Source organism: Letharia columbiana, assembly GCF_014066305.1.
Source record: "Letharia columbiana isolate WasteWater2 chromosome Unknown Sc0000006_s0, whole genome shotgun sequence".
In the NCBI taxonomy this organism is placed as follows: domain Eukaryota; kingdom Fungi; phylum Ascomycota; class Lecanoromycetes; order Lecanorales; family Parmeliaceae; genus Letharia; species Letharia columbiana.
In genome coordinates, this window is record NW_023501042.1 from 87,077 (window position 1) to 105,066 (window position 17,990).

The 17,990-nt window shown below is 52.4% G+C and overlaps 9 protein-coding genes across 9 annotated transcripts; 5 read left to right on the top strand and 4 right to left on the bottom strand.

Annotated features, from left to right (window-relative positions):
• Positions 1-969: 969 nt before the first annotated feature.
• On the top strand, positions 970-3,069 carry HO173_002727 (uncharacterized protein; the record flags this gene model as incomplete). The annotated part of the gene is made up of 2 exons (XM_037304658.1): positions 970-1,321; positions 1,376-3,069. 2 exons carry the CDS (start codon positions 970-972, stop codon positions 3,067-3,069), a joined length of 2,046 nt encoding a protein of 681 aa, XP_037168151.1.
• Positions 3,070-3,327: 258 nt separating this feature from the next.
• Positions 3,328-4,584, bottom strand: HO173_002728 (uncharacterized protein; the record flags this gene model as incomplete). Its single annotated transcript, XM_037304659.1, has 1 exon — positions 3,328-4,584. One exon carries the CDS (start codon positions 4,582-4,584, stop codon positions 3,328-3,330), a length of 1,257 nt encoding a protein of 418 aa, XP_037168152.1.
• Positions 4,585-5,364: 780 nt separating this feature from the next.
• On the top strand, positions 5,365-7,269 carry HO173_002729 (uncharacterized protein; the record flags this gene model as incomplete). Its single annotated transcript, XM_037304660.1, has 1 exon — positions 5,365-7,269. The coding sequence occupies one exon, from the start codon at positions 5,365-5,367 to the stop codon at positions 7,267-7,269; it is 1,905 nt and encodes a 634-aa protein (XP_037168153.1).
• Positions 7,270-7,395: 126 nt separating this feature from the next.
• HO173_002730 (uncharacterized protein) lies at positions 7,396-9,245 on the bottom strand (the record flags this gene model as incomplete). The annotated part of the gene is made up of 2 exons (XM_037304661.1): positions 7,396-9,156; positions 9,222-9,245. The coding sequence occupies 2 exons, from the start codon at positions 9,243-9,245 to the stop codon at positions 7,396-7,398; spliced, it is 1,785 nt and encodes a 594-aa protein (XP_037168154.1).
• A 176-nt stretch (positions 9,246-9,421) lies between these two features.
• On the bottom strand, positions 9,422-10,571 carry HO173_002731 (uncharacterized protein; the record flags this gene model as incomplete). Its single annotated transcript, XM_037304662.1, has 3 exons — positions 9,422-10,048; positions 10,131-10,492; positions 10,547-10,571. The coding sequence occupies 3 exons, from the start codon at positions 10,569-10,571 to the stop codon at positions 9,422-9,424; spliced, it is 1,014 nt and encodes a 337-aa protein (XP_037168155.1).
• A 372-nt stretch (positions 10,572-10,943) lies between these two features.
• Positions 10,944-12,984, bottom strand: HO173_002732 (uncharacterized protein; the record flags this gene model as incomplete). Its single annotated transcript, XM_037304663.1, has 5 exons — positions 10,944-11,037; positions 11,091-12,527; positions 12,577-12,667; positions 12,731-12,891; positions 12,941-12,984. The coding sequence occupies 5 exons, from the start codon at positions 12,982-12,984 to the stop codon at positions 10,944-10,946; spliced, it is 1,827 nt and encodes a 608-aa protein (XP_037168156.1).
• A 256-nt stretch (positions 12,985-13,240) lies between these two features.
• Positions 13,241-14,488, top strand: HO173_002733 (uncharacterized protein; the record flags this gene model as incomplete). The annotated part of the gene is made up of 6 exons (XM_037304664.1): positions 13,241-13,345; positions 13,398-13,425; positions 13,480-13,505; positions 13,561-13,587; positions 13,644-13,792; positions 13,843-14,488. 6 exons carry the CDS (start codon positions 13,241-13,243, stop codon positions 14,486-14,488), a joined length of 981 nt encoding a protein of 326 aa, XP_037168157.1.
• A 355-nt stretch (positions 14,489-14,843) lies between these two features.
• HO173_002734 (uncharacterized protein) lies at positions 14,844-17,470 on the top strand (the record flags this gene model as incomplete). The annotated part of the gene is made up of 5 exons (XM_037304665.1): positions 14,844-14,871; positions 14,922-14,989; positions 15,042-15,456; positions 15,506-17,231; positions 17,317-17,470. The coding sequence occupies 5 exons, from the start codon at positions 14,844-14,846 to the stop codon at positions 17,468-17,470; spliced, it is 2,391 nt and encodes a 796-aa protein (XP_037168158.1).
• Positions 17,471-17,648: 178 nt separating this feature from the next.
• Positions 17,649-17,858, top strand: HO173_002735 (uncharacterized protein; the record flags this gene model as incomplete). Its single annotated transcript, XM_037304666.1, has 1 exon — positions 17,649-17,858. One exon carries the CDS (start codon positions 17,649-17,651, stop codon positions 17,856-17,858), a length of 210 nt encoding a protein of 69 aa, XP_037168159.1.
• Positions 17,859-17,990: the final 132 nt, after the last annotated feature.

The following is a 17,990-nucleotide window of genomic DNA, read 5'->3' on the forward strand; positions in this document are numbered from 1 at the left end:
TTTATTGATTCTGGCATGGCGTATTGGCATTGGCGAAATGATTATAGAGATGACGGAGATACAATATAGATCGACATAGACTTGGATAGACTTGGATAGACTTGGACATAGACACGCACTTATACGGCAATAGTCATTAATCCTATGGTATGATTATATTCACGTGAAAGGATTGTCGGAAGTTCTCCACTCCATCTCAGGTACCGGTCCTGTAGAAATTACTGCTTCTCAGCTGGATGTCATGACCCTTAGCGATTAGCACCTTTCCCGATACGGCAAGCTTCTGGAGGTTTGACCCTGAAGAACGCCTGGTGAGCCGCAAAGCTAATCTTGACCTCATCTTTGGCCCCTCCTCGTCCCCCACAACGCTCTACAAATGAAGACCAGGTTCACAACATTAACAAAAACACAATTACACCGCGAATTCACTCATGGCAACTGTTCGGGTCGTCTGGAGTTGCCACAATGAACAGCGTTTGCGCCAGGAATGCCTGTGGGTGGGGTCAAGGCATGCGCGAGACAATAATGGGTGGTCAAATGGGAGATAGTGGAGAGTTTCGAATCCGCCAGGGCTCTCTGCGGATGTGGGATTTTTGATTCTACCTACCAAACAAGACGTTTTCCCTCCTGAAATGTGATATCATTTCCAACGCCATCAGCATTGATATATGTCAATGCAAGTCATCAATTGCGATAAGGAAAATGCCTAATATGATGCCGAAGATGTTCAACATACCGGTATGATCAATCATGTCACGACGAGATCGCAAGCTTTTGAGCCGCATTGTTAAATTTGACCCATCGCTGCCTGCTACGGCGGTATCTCGGTAGCTTTTTCGCAACATGTTGGCTACAACCCACCAGAGTTGGGACGGCGGCACGTTGGGAAACACTGCTTCCACCCAGGCCGGCACCCATCATGACTGCGAATAGCATCACGAAGAAAATTGTCAGGCTGGCACTGTTGACATGGCAGAGGTCTCCGCAGATAACAGCGCTCGCTTGCCATATGACCAGGTCCTCGTCGATATCGTTAGCTACGTCTTCCACTACGAGGTGATCAGCCCGCGAGCATGGGAGCGTGCCAAAGTTGCTCTGTTCGACGCTTTGGGATGTGCTTTCGAGACGCTCAAGGAGAGCCGAGAAGCTCGGGATCTGATTGGGCCTGTTGTTGAGGGCACCATTGTTCCAAATGGCTTCAGGCTACCGGGCACTTCTTTACAGCTGGATCCTGTCAAGGGAGCGTTTGATCTAGGGAGCTTGATACGATATCTGGACCACAGCGATGCCTTTCCGGGGGCAGAATGGGGTCACCCTTCAGGTGAGACAGACGAGAAACAAACTCAACTGGACCTGCGCTGAACGTTCTTTACAGACAATATTGGCGCCATACTGGCCGTCGCAGACCACCTCAGCCGTACCACCACATTCCCACCCTTGACTATGCGCACAGTCCTTCAAGCCCTCATCAAAGCCTACGAAATCCAAGGTTGCTTCCAAATACGTAACGCTTTCAACCAGCACGGCCTCGATCACACCATCCTGGTCCGCATCGCCTCTACAGCCGTCGTTGCCCATCTCCTCGGTCTATCACAATCGCAAACTCTCGCCGCCCTGTCTCATGCCTTTGTCGATGCTGGGCCCCTACGATCCTACCGTCAATCGCCAAATGCGGGACCACGCAAAGGCTGGGCAGCTGGGGATGCCTGTATGCGGGCTGTTCACCTTGCATTACTCGCCAAGAAGGGGCAGCCAGGCGCACCAACTGTGCTCACAGATCCAAAGTGGGGCTTATACACTTCGCTTCTACATGGCAAAGAGTTCCAGCTTCCCAAGCCCTTCGCTACCTGGGTTGTGGAAAGTGTATTCTTCAAGATACACGCAGCAGAAGGCCATGCTGCTTCAGCCGTGGAAGCTGCCCTCACACTCGCCCGGCAAATGCGCTCGAGAGAACCGCCCTTGGATATGTCGATCGCAGATGCTATAAACCACGTCCGTGTGCGAACCCAGAAACCGGCTATGATCATCATCAACAAGCAGGGATCACTGCACAATGCGGCTGATAGAGATCACTGCATGCAATACATGATCGCTGTAATACTCTTGAAGGGCAGCATGATCACGTCCGCCGACTACAGCGACAGCTCGCCTTGGGCGACTGATTCAAGGGTTGAGGTTCTGAGGAGGAAGATTGAGCTGGTGGAGGATGAGCAATTCACGGCCGATTACCACGATGACAAGAAACGCAGTGCGGCCAATGCTTTACAAGCCACGCTCCTTGGCGAGGTCATGGAAGAGGTGCTGGTGGAGTATCCGATGGGGCACCCGTGGCGGGATGATACTGCTGGCTTGGTCCGCCAGAAGTTCGAAGACAATGTAAACGGATTATTCAAGGGGAGGCAGGCGGAGGAGATCATAGGCTTGGCGGAGTTGGGGGTGGAGGAGTTCGAATATATGGGGGTGAAAGATTTCATGGATACGATGGTTCTCGCTGAGGAGAAAGAGAAAGAAATACCCCCAGTCAACGACGCTGGATTGATGCAACATACCTCCCATGATCTCGCCATGGCTGAAATCCCGCCCGTGGACGACCTGACAACCGACATGCCCGGCTTCACACCGCAGCAAGTGGCCAGTCTGGAAAACATGATGAACGCCACCATCCATGCCGCCTTGGACGAACGACTCGGCGCCAAAACACCAAAGACCGGAACGCTCGAGCGCGCCCCTGGTGACTCAGCGGTCGATCTCAACGACAACGACGACGCCACCCCGGTCGATCCCATCGATGAGAGTCCGCCCGCCGAGAATGCTCCCGCGGACTCTTTGACCATCGAGATGCCCGGCTTTACCGAGCAGCAAGTGGCGAGTTTGGAGAGGATGCTCAATACCACCGTCAAAGCTGCGCTGGATGAGAGGCTTGGCCCTCGGGCGGACGTTGGGATGGTGAACGGGGATTCGTCCAAAGACGACGTTGATATGGCGGATGAGAGTATTTCTCCGAGGGGTTCGCTGGTCGATCACCTTGGGGTGAACGGCGTGGAGGACGGGTCGAGATTTGCTTGCTGAGTTGGCATTGTCTGGTTTTCGTTCAATACCCCGTCCTGGTGGTTTATAGAGAAGCATCACATTCAACACCGACAGTTCGGGCGGATTGCTGGCCCATTTCGTTTGGGTTGTTAAGCAGTGGTGCATAGATTTGAACGCACGGTCCATATTCATCATATGTTTCGTACCGATCCATAGCCCATCTGATCCATATATGCTATCTAAAATCTACTACATACATACATTCACACCACCACCACCACCGACCAAGTCCATCCATCAATCCCCAACCACCATCTCCAAAATCTCCATCACCTGCCCCCCCTCCCTCAACGGAACCGGATTAGACCGACAATACCGATCCCGCAAACTGCCCTCCGCCAGCGCCGGCAACCCTTCGCGTCCGACCCCCACCTCCTTCAACGACCTCGGCAGGCCCAACTCCCGAAAGAGGGCATCCAGCACGGCGCCCAAGTCGGCCGATTCGCGGTCGAGGCCCCTCCGGGCGAGGACGGCGGCGACGGCGGCTTCGCCCCACAGGACGCGCAGCACGGCGTCCTGCTTGGCCGCGTTGACGGGCCGGTTGAAGCGCATGACGGCGGGCAAGAGGACGCAGCTCGTGTCGCCGTGGCCGACGCCGAGGGGGCCGAGCTGGTGCCCGATGCCGTGGCTCGCGCCCATGGGGACGCGCAGGAGGCCGCAGCCGATGGCGTCCCGGGCGCCGAGCAGGCAGCGCATGCGGGGTGCCAAGTCTCGCGGCGCCGTCTTCGTGGCCAGCAGGCCGGGGACCAGTTGCCGCAAGCCCTTCGCGGCGGTGGCGTCGCCTTCGGCTGTGGAGGCGGTGCTGCAGATGGCCTCGACGCAGTGGTCGATGGCTCTGACGCCCGTGCTGAGCCAGATGGGCAGGGGGGTCGTGGTGCTCAGTTCCGGACTCAGGATCACGAGGCGGGGCCCGATGGAGAGGTGCTGGAAGGAGTGTTTGTGCTTCGTCGCGTCGTTGGTGGCGCCGGCCAGGGGGGTGTATTCGCCCGCGGAGAGGGAGGTGGGGATGCAGATGATTGGGATGGTAGCTGGGAGGAGCGGATGGCGTAGGGACGGGGAGTCGAAGTAGAGCGTTTCGAGGTCATCGAGGGTCGTAGCGTCGTTGGCGAGAGCGAGGGCGATGACTTTGGCCGCATCGGTCAGACTGCCGCCGCCGAGGGTGACGAGGATGTCCGCGTTCGCGGTTTTAGCTTCATGGACGAGTTCGAGTATGTCGGAGTAGTGGGAGTGGGGTTTGACGCCCTTTCTGATTCCGACGACGGCACCGTCGCCGATTTCAGACTCGAGAGCGCTGACGAGGGTGGGGAGGTCAGAAGTGTTGCGGCTTAGGGCGCCGGAGGCTAGGATGTAGACGCGGCGGGCGTGGAAGGTGGAGGCGACGTGGTGGGCGCAGGCTTTGGGGTACGGAGTGCCGTAGGAGATATAGGGGGACTCGTGGGGAGATTTGCCGGGGGCGAAGGCGGGGAGGTAAGTTTCGTCACCTTGGTGGGACATGGTGGTGTATATTGGAATAAGTATCTTTGAGAAGTAAGATCTGTAGCCGCGGTCTTCTGAATGAACAGTTGAACTAGCAAGTAGGTAGCACTAGATGTGATACTCGAAATTGAAAGTCTAGAAGAGAAACCGTTATTTTGTTTTGAGTTCAAGAAAAAACACAAAGAGGATGAATTCGAAGTAGAAACTTGCTGTCAGAGTTTGAGAAACGAAATTTCGGACTGATATATTGTATGTAATGGTCTCACAATAGGAATAGAATACTACCTTAATTATGAAGACTTCTTTAAGTACAGTGAAGGCCGTTTATCAAATATTCGGGACGCATGATGTTGTGGGTAGGCTGGAAAGTAGGCTGGCACAATGGCAATTGTCCATAGACTTATCAATGATGTCAGGTTGGTATGTAAGAAAACCGATAAGCTAGAACATTATTTGTTACTGTTGGAGCTGACGCAAAGGATAATCTTATGTCTGTAGTTTCTACAGGCGCGTAGAAATCGCACCCCTCGAGCGGAGACGTTACGTATATGTAAACTATCACAAGAGACAGGACGGCGCAGAGTATCTGGTAGAGAATTTGGAGGTAGATAGTCTCAACAATTGTCTCCGCACTTTGAGGAGATCACAGGAGGAGAAGATAGGTGCGATCATGCCTCGACGTACGAGTACGAGCTGTAAGGCTGCTCGGCACACCTTCCGCGTTTGCTTGAAATCTTTCACTGTTTTCTCCAAAATCTGTGAACGACCTTGGACCACGCCAATGCCCATATTTCTGCAATGACAGAAGTACCGGCCAGTGCGGTATTGAATGACGGAAGTGACCATACGAAGAAGTCGAAGAAGAGGAGGCGAGAAGATATACTGAAAGACGCCGTCGGCAATGGCGATTTTGGCGGCAGCAAACCTTCCAAAGAGGAGCGGAGAGAGGCAAAAAGGCTGAAGAAATTGGGCGAAGAGCGAGGCGCTGGTCCAGAGACAGATGAGGTTCTGCAAATAAATGGCAACGTGGGTGAAGTCGAAAAAGCTGCCGCCAATGGAGACAAAAGCGAGAGCAAGCTCTCGAAAGAGGCGCGAAAGGAAGCAAGACGATTGAAAAAGCTGGCGAAGGAGCAGGAAAATGGTCATGCAGTAGCTGAACAACTGCCATCAAATAACAGCGTCAATGGAATAGACAAAGCTTCGGATAAAGCTACTCTGAAGGCGGAGAAGGCACGCTTGAAAGCGGAGAAGAAGTCAGCGAAGACGGAAAACACTGATGGTGGATCGCAACCAAATTCTACCAAAGGCACATTCGATTCAGGCTCGGGCTATGTGAAAGACCAGGTCCTCGCTGCGCTCCCCCAATCTGAAATCGACGACTTTCTCTCTACTAATTTCATCACAATCAGCGATCCAACTTCCTCAACCAATCTCCGCCCCATAACCCAGTTCTCCCATCTCCCCACTCACCACACCACTTCTCCCTCGCCGTTTACCGCCTTCAAAAGTCCGACCCCAATTCAATCAGCCGCCTGGCCCTTCCTTCTCTCGGGCCGCGACGTAATCGGCGTTGCAGAGACTGGCTCTGGCAAGACCCTCGCCTTCGGTGTCCCATGCATACGGTCTATAACTAGCTCATCCAGGACGAGAGGCTCACCAGCCAGAGCCGTCATTGTGTCCCCAACCCGCGAACTTGCCGCACAAATCCACACTCAGATGGAGACTCTCGCCTCCCCTGCCCACCTCTCCACCGTCTGTGTCTACGGCGGCGTTCCCAAAGACCCGCAACGCTTGGCCCTGAAAACCGCACACATAATCGTCGCTACCCCAGGCCGACTGAACGATCTTATAAACGAAGGCTCTGCCGATCTCAGCAATGTCAATTACGTGGTTCTCGACGAAGCAGACCGCATGCTCGACAAAGGCTTCGAGGAAGAAATCCGAAAAATCATCGCCACCACTCCCACAAAAGGCCGCCAGACCCTCATGTTCACAGCCACCTGGCCCCCTTCCGTCCGGGACCTGGCATCCACCTTCATGAAAACCCCCGTCCACATCTCCATCGGCGCCGACAACCCCACCGGCGAACTCCGCGCCAACACCAAAATCACCCAACTCGTCGAAGTCGTCGACCCGCGGCAGAAAGAGACGCGCCTCCTGCAACTCCTGAAACAGCACCAAGGCGCCGGAGCCACGAAGAACGACCGCATCTTGGTATTCTGCCTCTACAAAAAGGAAGCCGCGCGCATCGAAAGCTTCCTGAGCGCCCGCGGGATGAAAGCCGCCGGCATCCACGGCGACATGTCGCAGGACAAGCGCACCGCGTCCCTCTCGGCCTTCAAAACGGGCACCTGTCCCCTCCTCGTCGCCACCGACGTCGCCGCCCGCGGGCTCGACATCCCCGCCGTCAAGGCCGTCATCAACGTCACCTTCCCGCTCACGGTCGAGGACTACGTGCACCGCATCGGCCGCACGGGCCGCGCGGGCGCGGACGGGTTGGCCATCACGCTGTTCACGGAGCACGACAAGGCGCAGTCGGGGGCCTTGATCAACGTGCTGAGGGCGGCGGGGCAGGAGATCCCGGAGGAGCTGTTAAGGTTTGGGACGACGGTTAAGAAGAAGGGTCATGAGGCCTATGGGGCGTTTTATAAGGGTCCAGGCGTTGGGGGGAAGAAGGAGGGGACGAAGATTAAATTTGATTGATTGATGGTGTTGACGATTTGGCCATCCTTTTGTTTGTCACAAGCAAGGTATATAGACGGCTGTTGACAATGTTCTGGTATGAGCGTCTAATTAGAGCAGTCGAATCGAATCAACGGTTGAATCTAGCTAGCTATGTTTCTTTGCACCAACATCGTCACCTCTTTTTGCGAACCGACGTAGCATGGGAAACCTCTTAACCAACCCGTGCGGCACGAACTCCGCGAAGAAGTCCCGCTCGAACGTGACAACTCCAAGCACACACACGCCGGCCACGAGGGCGCATCTGACCAATTCCCCCAAACCACCCTCCTGCCGCGTCCCCGTCTCCGTAACCATGAGCGCCGCTCTCGCCGCAACCCCCATTGCCACAGTTCCCGTACTGGGCAACATATCTCTCAACGTCAAACCCTCCCCATCATTCACACTCCTCATATACCCCTGCACGAAGGCCCAACTCCACCAAATCCTCAGTCCCATCGTCACCGCATTCGCAACCACCAACCCCTTCGCACCCATCTCGAAGACCCTGAGTACCAGGAATCCCGTGCCAGCAAATGCGCCGAAAAAAGCGACCTTCCAGACAGTCTGCCTAGTGAGTTGTGGATCGGTAGCAACGACGCTGACGAAGGCTTCTAGGATGCCATTGATTGCGAGGAGAGGGATATAGTAGCAGTACGTGGCTAGTACACCCGGAGCTTCTGTATGAGTCCAACGGCTGCCGGCGACGAGGCGGAGCAGGATGGGGGCGAGGGGTGGGCCGAGACATGTGGCGAAGATGGAGAGGAGGAGGTAGAGCCGGAGGAGGGTAGTGAGGTGGTGTTTTGCTTGGGAGAGAACTGCGTTGTCTTTAGACTTTGGGGTGGCTTGAGAAGCCGGGAGACGGCCGAAGAGAGAGCGGGAGGATTCTTCTATTGGTTGGAGAATGATGCGGGCGAGGAGACCGCCGTAATTGGAAGCTAGGGCGTAAGCACCTTGGGAAGGGAGGGATGCGAATGTTGCGATGAGGTAGCCATCGCCGTATGTGAGTAGCTGGTTGAATATGTTTTGGCCATAGAGAGTTGCCGTCCGCATGATGAGAGGGCGGGAGAAGCGTGAGATGAAGTAGCCTGTGCTTGATGCAATGGGTGCAGCAAGGAGCGACACTGCATTTTGGACGCAGATAGGATAGACGTTTGAGAGATAGAGAACATTGAGAGTGATGGCGTATCCAAGCTGGCCAGCGGCGAAGGGCAGAACGCCAACATTACGGCCGCTCATGCCTACCCATATTGAGATTGAACAGCTTATGATAGCCCTCGTGAAGAATGCCAGAAACTCGGCTGAAGCACGAGTTGCGTACATCATCTCTTGTCGGGCAACGTTGAATGAAGGCTCATTCAGAAGCTCAATGACTGTAGCAAGAGCGTAGATGTAGACTGAGCTCTCCAGGTGATGAGACTCGAGGACCGCTGTGCCGGCTTTCCGCAAGTACAGCCAGGTGAAAGCAACAGTCAACGGGAGACCAATGGCGATCGCTGCGTGCGAGAGATTGACAACCTCCTGCATCCTCCTAGTCGATCCATAGCTAATGGCTACGTTGCCAGAGCCCTTCTTCTTCTTCTTCTCCCCTCCAACCCCTTCTGCGGTCTTTTTCTGTTCATCATCACTTGGTTTATATTGGAGTGCGTTGCGGAGACTTTCACGAGAAAAGTATAGCGTGGAGATGGAGAAAAGCTCTAATTGGGCAGAGAGCCCGAGGACATGAGGAGATAGAAAACGTAGCAAGACCTGGTTAACGATGAAGGTGAGGGCCCGGCATCCAATTTGGAGGAGGATAAGGAACGAAGCGCCCTTCACAGATTTAGAGGGAAGGGAGTCGAGGGTTGAAGTCTGTGTGACAGTCTTCTCCTTCACAACGTTAGCTTTGGCTTCTGACATGACCAGCACTGGATCGAGGAGAGATGGAGACTTACCTTGAGGAAGAGAAAGTGTCGCATAAGATGTGAAGAGAAAGTACATTTGGCCTGTCGCGCATGTAAGATTGTCCTCGACTGAAGATATCAAGATCCAAGAAAACCACCTCTCATGAGAGCCTCGACGGCTTGCCTGACGATGACCGGTCACTTTCAGGAATCACGCGCTATTTCCTTCTAGATATAGTTTGATTACTTATCTAGTCTATTCTACAAATAATCTTCCCCTTCGTTTTATTAGTCTCCATCAACTGATGCGCTTGGACGATATCCTCCCACGGGAATACCTTCTCGACTAGCACCTTGAAACTCCCGTCCTTCATCTTTGGAGCCACATGCTCGACCAGCGTGTTCCTAAGCTTCCCCTGATAATCTTCGTCCCGACTCCGCAAGCTACTTCCCTCAAACCTGATCCTCTTCCTTACAAAAGCTCCGATGTCCACGCCAGCAGGGAGTTTGGTGCCGCTCATGGCCCCTAGATTCACGATACGCCCGTCCCGTGCAGCAACTTCAAGGTTTCCTTGGAAGTAATTTTGGCCGATGAAATCAATGACGACGTCGACGCCTTTGCCATCTGTTGCTTTTAGGATCTCTTTCGCCCAGTCTTGCGTGTGATAATTGAAGCCAGCTGTTGCGCCGAGCTCTTTGATGCAAAAATCGATCTTCTCTTGAGATCCTGCAGTAACGTAGATTGCGGAAGCCTTATCGGCTTTTGACAGCTGGATTCCTGCTATTGACACTGACGATGCGCCGGCGTGCCATAATATCGACTTGCCTGGAGCGAAGCCGCCCACCAGGTACATGGCCTGAGTAGCTGTGATCCAGGTCTATATATACCGAAGCAAGCGGTCAGCGCCCTCGGCCCTACGTCAAACCGCAATCGGTGCACGAGAAAACTTAGTGACATACCTCGGGGACCCCAGCCGCCTGTTCCCAACTCAACTCCTTCGGCCTGTGCATCAACATATGCGTGCTTACAGCAATATACTCCGCGTACGCCCCTCCGTACGCCAACCCAAAAACCTCGTCTCCCACGTTGAAACCCTGCTCCGCATCGCTTCCAAAGCTCTCAATCGTGCCCGAAAACTCGACGCCTAAAGTTTTGGGCGCTTGAGGTGGGACAGGGTAATGGCCTTCGCGTTGGAGTAAGTCCATACGATTGAGGCCGAAGCATTTTATTTTGACAATAGCATCGGTGGGTTTGGGTATAGGTTTTGGGGTGGAGGGGTTGATGAAGAGGGAAGTTGCGGGGCCGGTGCGGTTTTTGATGTCTATAATCTGGAGCGTTAGAGCGAAGATACACGGTTGAGGGAGGGTTTACTTGCCGACTGCTCGCATTGTTTCTGCCATTGCTGCAGCGCTTGCGGATCGGGATTTGCGAGATTGACCCTGAAGGACCTGTGGTAATGAGAGTCTCAAACAAAAACAGGTGATAGGAGGGTCTATAATTGAATAGCCTGTGAAGCGAGTACAAATTGTGGTCGGGCCGTTCATAAGGATTCTGCATAGAAGATGACCTCACCTCGCCGAAGTACAAATTTGAGCTCCGGGTAGCTAAAGGGAAAGGCATAACGAACTGCTCTTCATTATGGTAGATTTACACTGAAACTAATGTCTGTACAGAGAATACATGACATCAGCAAAGATCGCTCTAGCAGCGAGAGACCCGGCACGCTCGAGGTATTGAAAGCTGATACGCGCCAGATCGTCCTGATGGATCTCTTAAGTCATGCTGTACTCTTTGATCATCTGTGTCAGCTTCGTGCACTCGCTCGAATAATTTAGTGCGTTGGCTCCAGAAACCTGGTATCGCACCCTTCCCCGAAGTCAGCATTTGTTTTCCTCAGGCGAAATGAAACAAGTGCATACCTTTGCTGGTCCTGGAAACTGTCCATCTTCGCTCGGCATTTGAACATGAAAGTCTTGCAGTTTGCTTCTTGAAAAGCATCTCCAGCCGCCTTCTCGTCGTTCTCCTTCAGCTCCATCAACTGATCCGCGCTCATGCCCATAATCATCCTCCCTACGTCGTCGAAACAACTCAGCCAAAGTTGACCAGTGTAGTCGCTGACATTGATCGACATAATATATCGATACTCTGGCTTGGGATGAGCCTTATCACAGCGCTCGCATCGCCATTGTCCAGGCTCGACCTCGAGAACCTTTTTGTTGCAGCCTTCCGACAGACACGCAGGATATGAGACGTTGTCCTGCTTCACGTAAATGATCGTCGCCTTTGTAGTGAAGTAATCCGTGTTTTCTGACATGCCGAGGTTCTCTTCCTTGACCTGCATAATTGACTTCGTCGCCTCGTTTCGTCCACCAGCTGCGCCCACAGAGCTCATCCCTTGATGAGACATGAATGTATCATTCTTGCCTTGAGCGTCATACCAACCTTTGAGTTTGTGGGCTTCATCTATATCCGGGTCTATTGTCATAGATCCTGACATGAGCAGACTCAAGCTTCGGCCTCCAAAATCAGAAACTTTGAGGCCTTTGAAAGCAACAACAGACTCGGGCATCACGTCGAACTTTTGGGCCGTATCACCCCATATCGTTAGTTTCACAGAGTACCCGGTATTATCAACAAGGGTGAGATCGCGCTTGTCGTACGGCTTGCTTGTAGTCTTGGAGATGATCTGGGAAGTCTCTCCGACCTCTTTGAGGACACCAATTGTATCGATAGTTGTGTCTTTTTCGACGGTTTGGAGATCGGCGATGTTGGTGAAGTTGAAGCGTACCTGCGGAACACCGTTTTGCTCCTCGGCCTTTTCAACCAGCGTATCACGCTCGAAGGATAGCTCGTAATCGTTGTTGACGTTCGAGAATTGCTTCTTAGCCATGTTGACTCGACAAGGACTGGTAATGTAGTAGACTTGACCCTCCTGGAAAACATCAAATAGCGCATCGCATTGATCATTGAACCCAGTAGCCTTAATCTCCCCGCTCTCGTCCAGCAGGTTGACACTGAAGAGTTTTCCCTCGCCGTTTTTGTTATGCCATGTCCTGATGGGAGGCTTGCTGGTACACCGAGCCTTGATAGTCCATTTATGTGCGTATGGAGACAGTGCCTCGATTGGATAGATGGTGGCGTGTGAAGCTGATGAGGTTGCGTTTGTCCTCGAGGGTAGAGATTGCTGCTGGTTTTGTTGCTGAGCTGGCTTGTTTCCGTAGAATCCATTGGTGGCAATGGTGGTTGATTGCGGCTTGGTGTCATCTTCTGCCTTGAATTCCAATGCCTTCGGTTCGCCGATCTTATCACATTCTCCAAGCTCTTGTAGGACGTCGAGATCGAGGACTATAATAATTCTATACAGTATGAGCATTAGCTTGCAAGAAGCAGGTACCAGATTTTCACCTTTTCCCCTTCACCTGATTCGCCTGGTATGACTTTAACTTTACGAAACAGCCTTTCCGAAGCTTGCCATCATGAACCACATGGTTTGCTTCTATATTTCATCAGTATGCCCTACTTTATCGAGATCCTAAGTAGTAGAGCTGCGGGCGCTTACGAGTGGCAAGCATGCTCTGCACGAAATTGTTGATATCGCTGAAAACAACTCTGAAGCGCTCTGGAGCGCCTTGCTGCCCAACCAAAGGCTTGACTTGGACACATTGCAGTGTTGGTTGCGATACAGCTGTATTAGGATCCACGCTGGAGTTGAATATTGCACTGACGACGTAAGTATTTAGTGCATCAGGAACGCATTCATGTCACTTACGCAAGAGAGCCTTGGTCGACATGAGAAGCTGCGTTGGCCGCCATGGAGGTAGACTATCAATGATATGAAGGCGGTAATCGAAAGACTTGTGAAATACCCGAGTATTCTGAGTATGGGAAGTATTCTGAGGTTGACGCGTTGTTTGTTAGGAACGTGTAAAGAGGTTTCGTGTTTTGCCCCACTTGCACTTGCCGGGTTTGTTGGCCACCGTACATTCTATTACGGCGGGCCAGGCCACTACTTCTCCTCACTTAGATACCACTTGTACCTTTTGGCGGCTTGACTTTCATTACTTTCGTTATGGCTGACGAAGATGTTGCCACAAGGGCACCGGAGAGTGACGCAAAGGAGCCCAGCATGATGTCCTCTGAAGATACGCCAGCCCAAAAAGGGGCGAGCATGGGAGTATGTTACGCAGGTCCTCATAGCTAATCGGCCGCTGACCTGAAGCAACCAGGAGCACTGCGTGACAGATCGACCTTCTCGTACGTATTTCTACGTTCCCATCTTACAGTCCTCTTTCGCTGAACGCAAAGTAGCTCTTGGGGATCAGCAGCCAAGTGGTGTGGGTCTGAAAGCTTGAGGGCAGCCATTGGAAGAGAAGCTTACTATGATCAAAGGAGATATCGAAGATTGCAGATGTGGAGGTGCTTCCAGTCAGACATCAAAGACCACCGCGATCATGTGCTGATATGAGCGTCAGGTCTACATTACAAAACCTAGCGACTACCCTCATCTCCCGTCCAAGCTTCTGCTCTTTCTGAGCAGTGGTACCGGCATACACTCCAAGAACAATCAGCTTCAAGCAGACAAGTATGCCAGCGAGGGTTTCCTGGTGGTCATGCCCGACCAGTATGTACCAGTTCCCCAACAAAAGGTGGCCCTCTGTTGACAGCCTTAAGATTTGCTGGAGACCCTGCACCCAACAGTGCAACAGATCCAAATGCCGATGAACAGAATCCGTCCGTGATCGAGAGAGTCAAGCTGGGTTTCGCAACTACAGCTAAATCCTTCATGGTAGACATGTGGCTGGCCAGACAGACGCCGGAGAAGGTCCTTCCTGTGTTACGGAAGGTGGTCGAGGGTGCGAAAGAGGAATTTGCAGATGCAGTTGCCAATGGAGGAGGTGTCTACGCTGTTGGCTATTGTTTCGGTGGCAAATATGTCTGTCTGCTAGCCGCCGAATTGCCCGACTCCGCTGCTCACGGTCAGGCACCGCCGAAAGATGAAGAAGCTGGGATGGCGAAAGTAGAGCCATTGATCAAAGCGGGAGCTCTAGCTCATGGCACACTGATAACGACAGATGATCTCGAAGCCATCAGATCACCCATATCAATGGCTTGCGTGGAGAACGACCAGCTATTCCCAGACGACGTTCGCACTGCAGGTCAAACATATATGGAGGAGAACAAGGTCAAGCACGAAGTCAGAGTCTACTCGGGTGTGCCTCATGGCTTTGCTGTTGTGGGGGAGTACGAGGATCCGAAGATTCAAGAGGCGCAGAAAGAGGCTTTTGAGCAAATGATTGAGTGGATCAAGTCTCATTAGATGTTCAGCTTTCGTCCAAGGCTTGCTTTGTGAAGAGCGGAGTATCATGTCCTATACCCAACAAGATATGAATAATGAAAGTGAATACTATTGTGCCGGCAGTCTTGAAACCATTTCAGGAAGCAGTCCTGCCCGATAGACAGAACGAATGCCTACATGCCCGAGTATACATCAGAGAATACATGTAGATATCCATAAACCCTAATCTAATCAGTAGTACTTGGCGAAGCGAAGTAAACAGGCGTGTGTGTTGCCGTCTTACAGAACAATACACGGCGGATTCTTACCTATTTGCTCGTGATGTTGTGAGCATAGTCTCCAAAAATACCAGACTTGACACAAAGAACCCGGAGCCATGGCCTGCAGGCATATTGACGCAGCTGGTAACAGACCCTATGATTGTGCTCGTGGGCATGGTACTGACACCATCCAGAGCTGCGCCCTCCCACGGCTGCTCAGTCGGTCTACAGAGAAGATTGTACGCAATGTTTTGATTCCATAGTACGGCCCCAACGCCATGATTTGGTCGCACAGCTCTGTCTAACGCGCCCAGGATGATGCAACGGGACTGAATGTATGCCTGTTCTGCTTCAACGGAGGATGCACTGGAGAACGGGACCATGCGCATTTACACAGCCAGAACTCGAAGCATCCGTTGGTGCTGAACATACGAAGAACGAAAAAGAAAATCAAGCGCGATGAGCCACCCCAGAAGATCTCGAAGCTCGCGATAGCAGCAGAAACCGAGGAGGACCGTTACGATACCGACACTCGTGTCGAGTGCTACGAATGTGGGGTGAAAAATGTGGATAGAACAAGTGGAAAGCTGCCGGGGATCATAGATGGTGTTCTCAAGGCCAACACATTCGCACGACAGGCAGAAGTACAAGCTTGGGAGCAAGAATACACAGCATGTGAACATACTTTATGCTTAGAACAAGAACAATCTCGGAATATCGATTCTCAGGGTAGGTCTAGGAACAGGATTTTTGGTCCCGGTGCTGACGGATCTTTTAGATTTGGGACACTGCTCTATGTGTGATTTGAAAGAGAACTTATGGTTGTGTCTTCAGTGTGGGAATCTGGGCTGCGGTCGTGCTCAATATGGGGGCGTAGGCGGAAATGGTCACGGCCTCAAGCACACAGAGCTGGCTTCTCATGCCGTAGCAGTCAAATTAGGATCTATCACGCCGGAAGGAACAGCAGACATATACTGCTACGCGTGCGATGAGGAGCGTACGGATCCGGAGCTTGCCCAACACCTTGCTCACTGGGGGATCAACATCGCCGAGCGAGAGAAGACTGAGAAGAGTCTTACGGAGATGCAGATCGAGCAGAATCTTAAGTGGGACTTCTCCATGACTACTGAGGATGGCAAGGAACTCAGCCCACTCTTTGGCAGTGGTTTCACTGGCCTAAAGAATCTGGGTAACAGCTGTTATTTAGCCAGCATACTACAATGTCTTTTCACCATGTCCAGCTTTCAGAACCGTTACTATCATCCACAGGATCCTCCACCGATAGCACAAGCTCCTGCGGAAGACCTCGAGACCCAGTTGAGAAAGTTAGCGGATGGTCTGCTGTCAGGTCGCTATTCGCATCCGGACACGGATGTTGTTGCTTCCGAGTATTCTGCCGAAATTCCTAACCAGAAAGGTCTTGCACCTGCTATGCTCAAACACCTCATCGGGCGAGGCCATGAGGAGTTCTCCACCATGCGCCAACAAGATGCTTTTGAGCTCCTCCTTCACCTTCTCAAGCTCATTACTCGCTCCTCGCACGCCGCGCCCCTTCAAGATCCGGTTCATTCTTTCCGCTTTGTTATGGAACAACGACTGCAATGTATGTCTTGCGAAAAGGTTCGATATCGAATGGACGAGCAAGACAACATCTCCATTCCGGTTCCAGTCAGACGAAAGCCTTCGGTCGCCAATGGCGCTGCGGATAGCGAAAAGCCAAAGGATGAATTCGAACCTGTCAGTCTTAAAGAGTGTCTAGATACCTTCACAGCTGCCGAAGTTGTAGAGTTTACATGCCCTTCGTGTGCTAGTAAAGACGGCTTCACTAAACGCTCGCTCTTCAAGACTTTCCCGGCCACTCTTGCAGTCAACGCCCGGCGATTCGAACTTGTCAATTGGGTACCAACGAAGCTCGATGTGCCAGTCGTAGTAGATGATCAACCCTTTGATCTAGGCGACTACAAGTCTTCAGGACATCAAGATAACGAAGAGCTCCTGCCTGAAGATGTAACTGCTACCGGCGCGCCAGCATTCGCTCCCAATGAGACTGCACTTTCTCAACTCGAAGGGATGGGCTTTCCACGAGTGCGATGCGAGAAAGCACTGCACGCTACCGGCAACACTGACTCTGAAACAGCAATGAACTGGTTGTTCACACATATGGAAGACCCCGATATCGATGAACCCCTCAACCTAGGTGGCTCGGGCAGCGGTGGTGGGGCTTCCGCGGGCATCAGCCCGGAGAGCATTGAAATGCTGGGAGCCATGGGAATCGGAGCGCCGCAGGCACGTAAGGCGTTGAGGGAAACAGGCGGAGACATTGAAAGAGCAGTGGACTGGGTGTTCAGTCATCCGGATGATCAGGGTGATTTTGGTGGGGATGATGCTGCAACAGATGTCCCCGCCCCAGAAGGTGAAAAGGCAATGGCTGGCAATACATATCTGCCTGCGAACTTTCGTTTGCAGAGCATTGTCTGCCATAAAGGGGCGAGTATCCATGCAGGGTGAGTCACCTTTTTCAACCAAGTTTTCTGACTCCTTGAGTCTCACAAGCGAGGACGATCGTGGCTAAGGACCAATGATCTACAGACACTACGTCGCGTTCATACGCAAACCAATTCCTGCTAAAGAAGGTGGGGGTGAGTCCTGGGTCCTATTCAACGACGAGAAAGTGGTCAAAGCCCAGGGAGATGTGGACGAAATGAAAAAGTTTGCCTACGTCTACTTCTTTGAGAGAGTATGAGACTTGTGCTCAGTCCAAGGGAATCGAGAGTGCCAATCATGCATGCACAGTCCAGAAGCGGGACAGAAACTGTTCAACTAAAAAAGGAGGTTTAAGAAAAGCATCACGGCAAAGCCGCGTGCATCCCCTGGCGTCATGATAGCATAGCGAACATAGATAACGGTGATAGACGGTCTGCATGAGTACTGAAAGACAGCAAATACATACTCGGACTCAGACTCGAATTGACGTTCCAAGTATTGCAGAGACGTTGGCAAACAAACAGAAACAGCAGCACTACCACCAGACAGCGTCAAAAGCCTTTCACTATGAACCTGAGGTGCTGGCAAAGTGCACCAACAAAGCTGGTATCGGTGAGCAGAGGGCATTACTCAGCCATGTGAGGTGAGTGAGATGTGCGGACAAGCACCTGACCTAAGTAAGGTCTTCAGGACTTAGAAGCCGGCAAACCCTACAAACCTATTATGGAGGAGCGGTCGTACGCCACAATAAGGCGTCTTTGAAGAAGTAAAGTACTCTC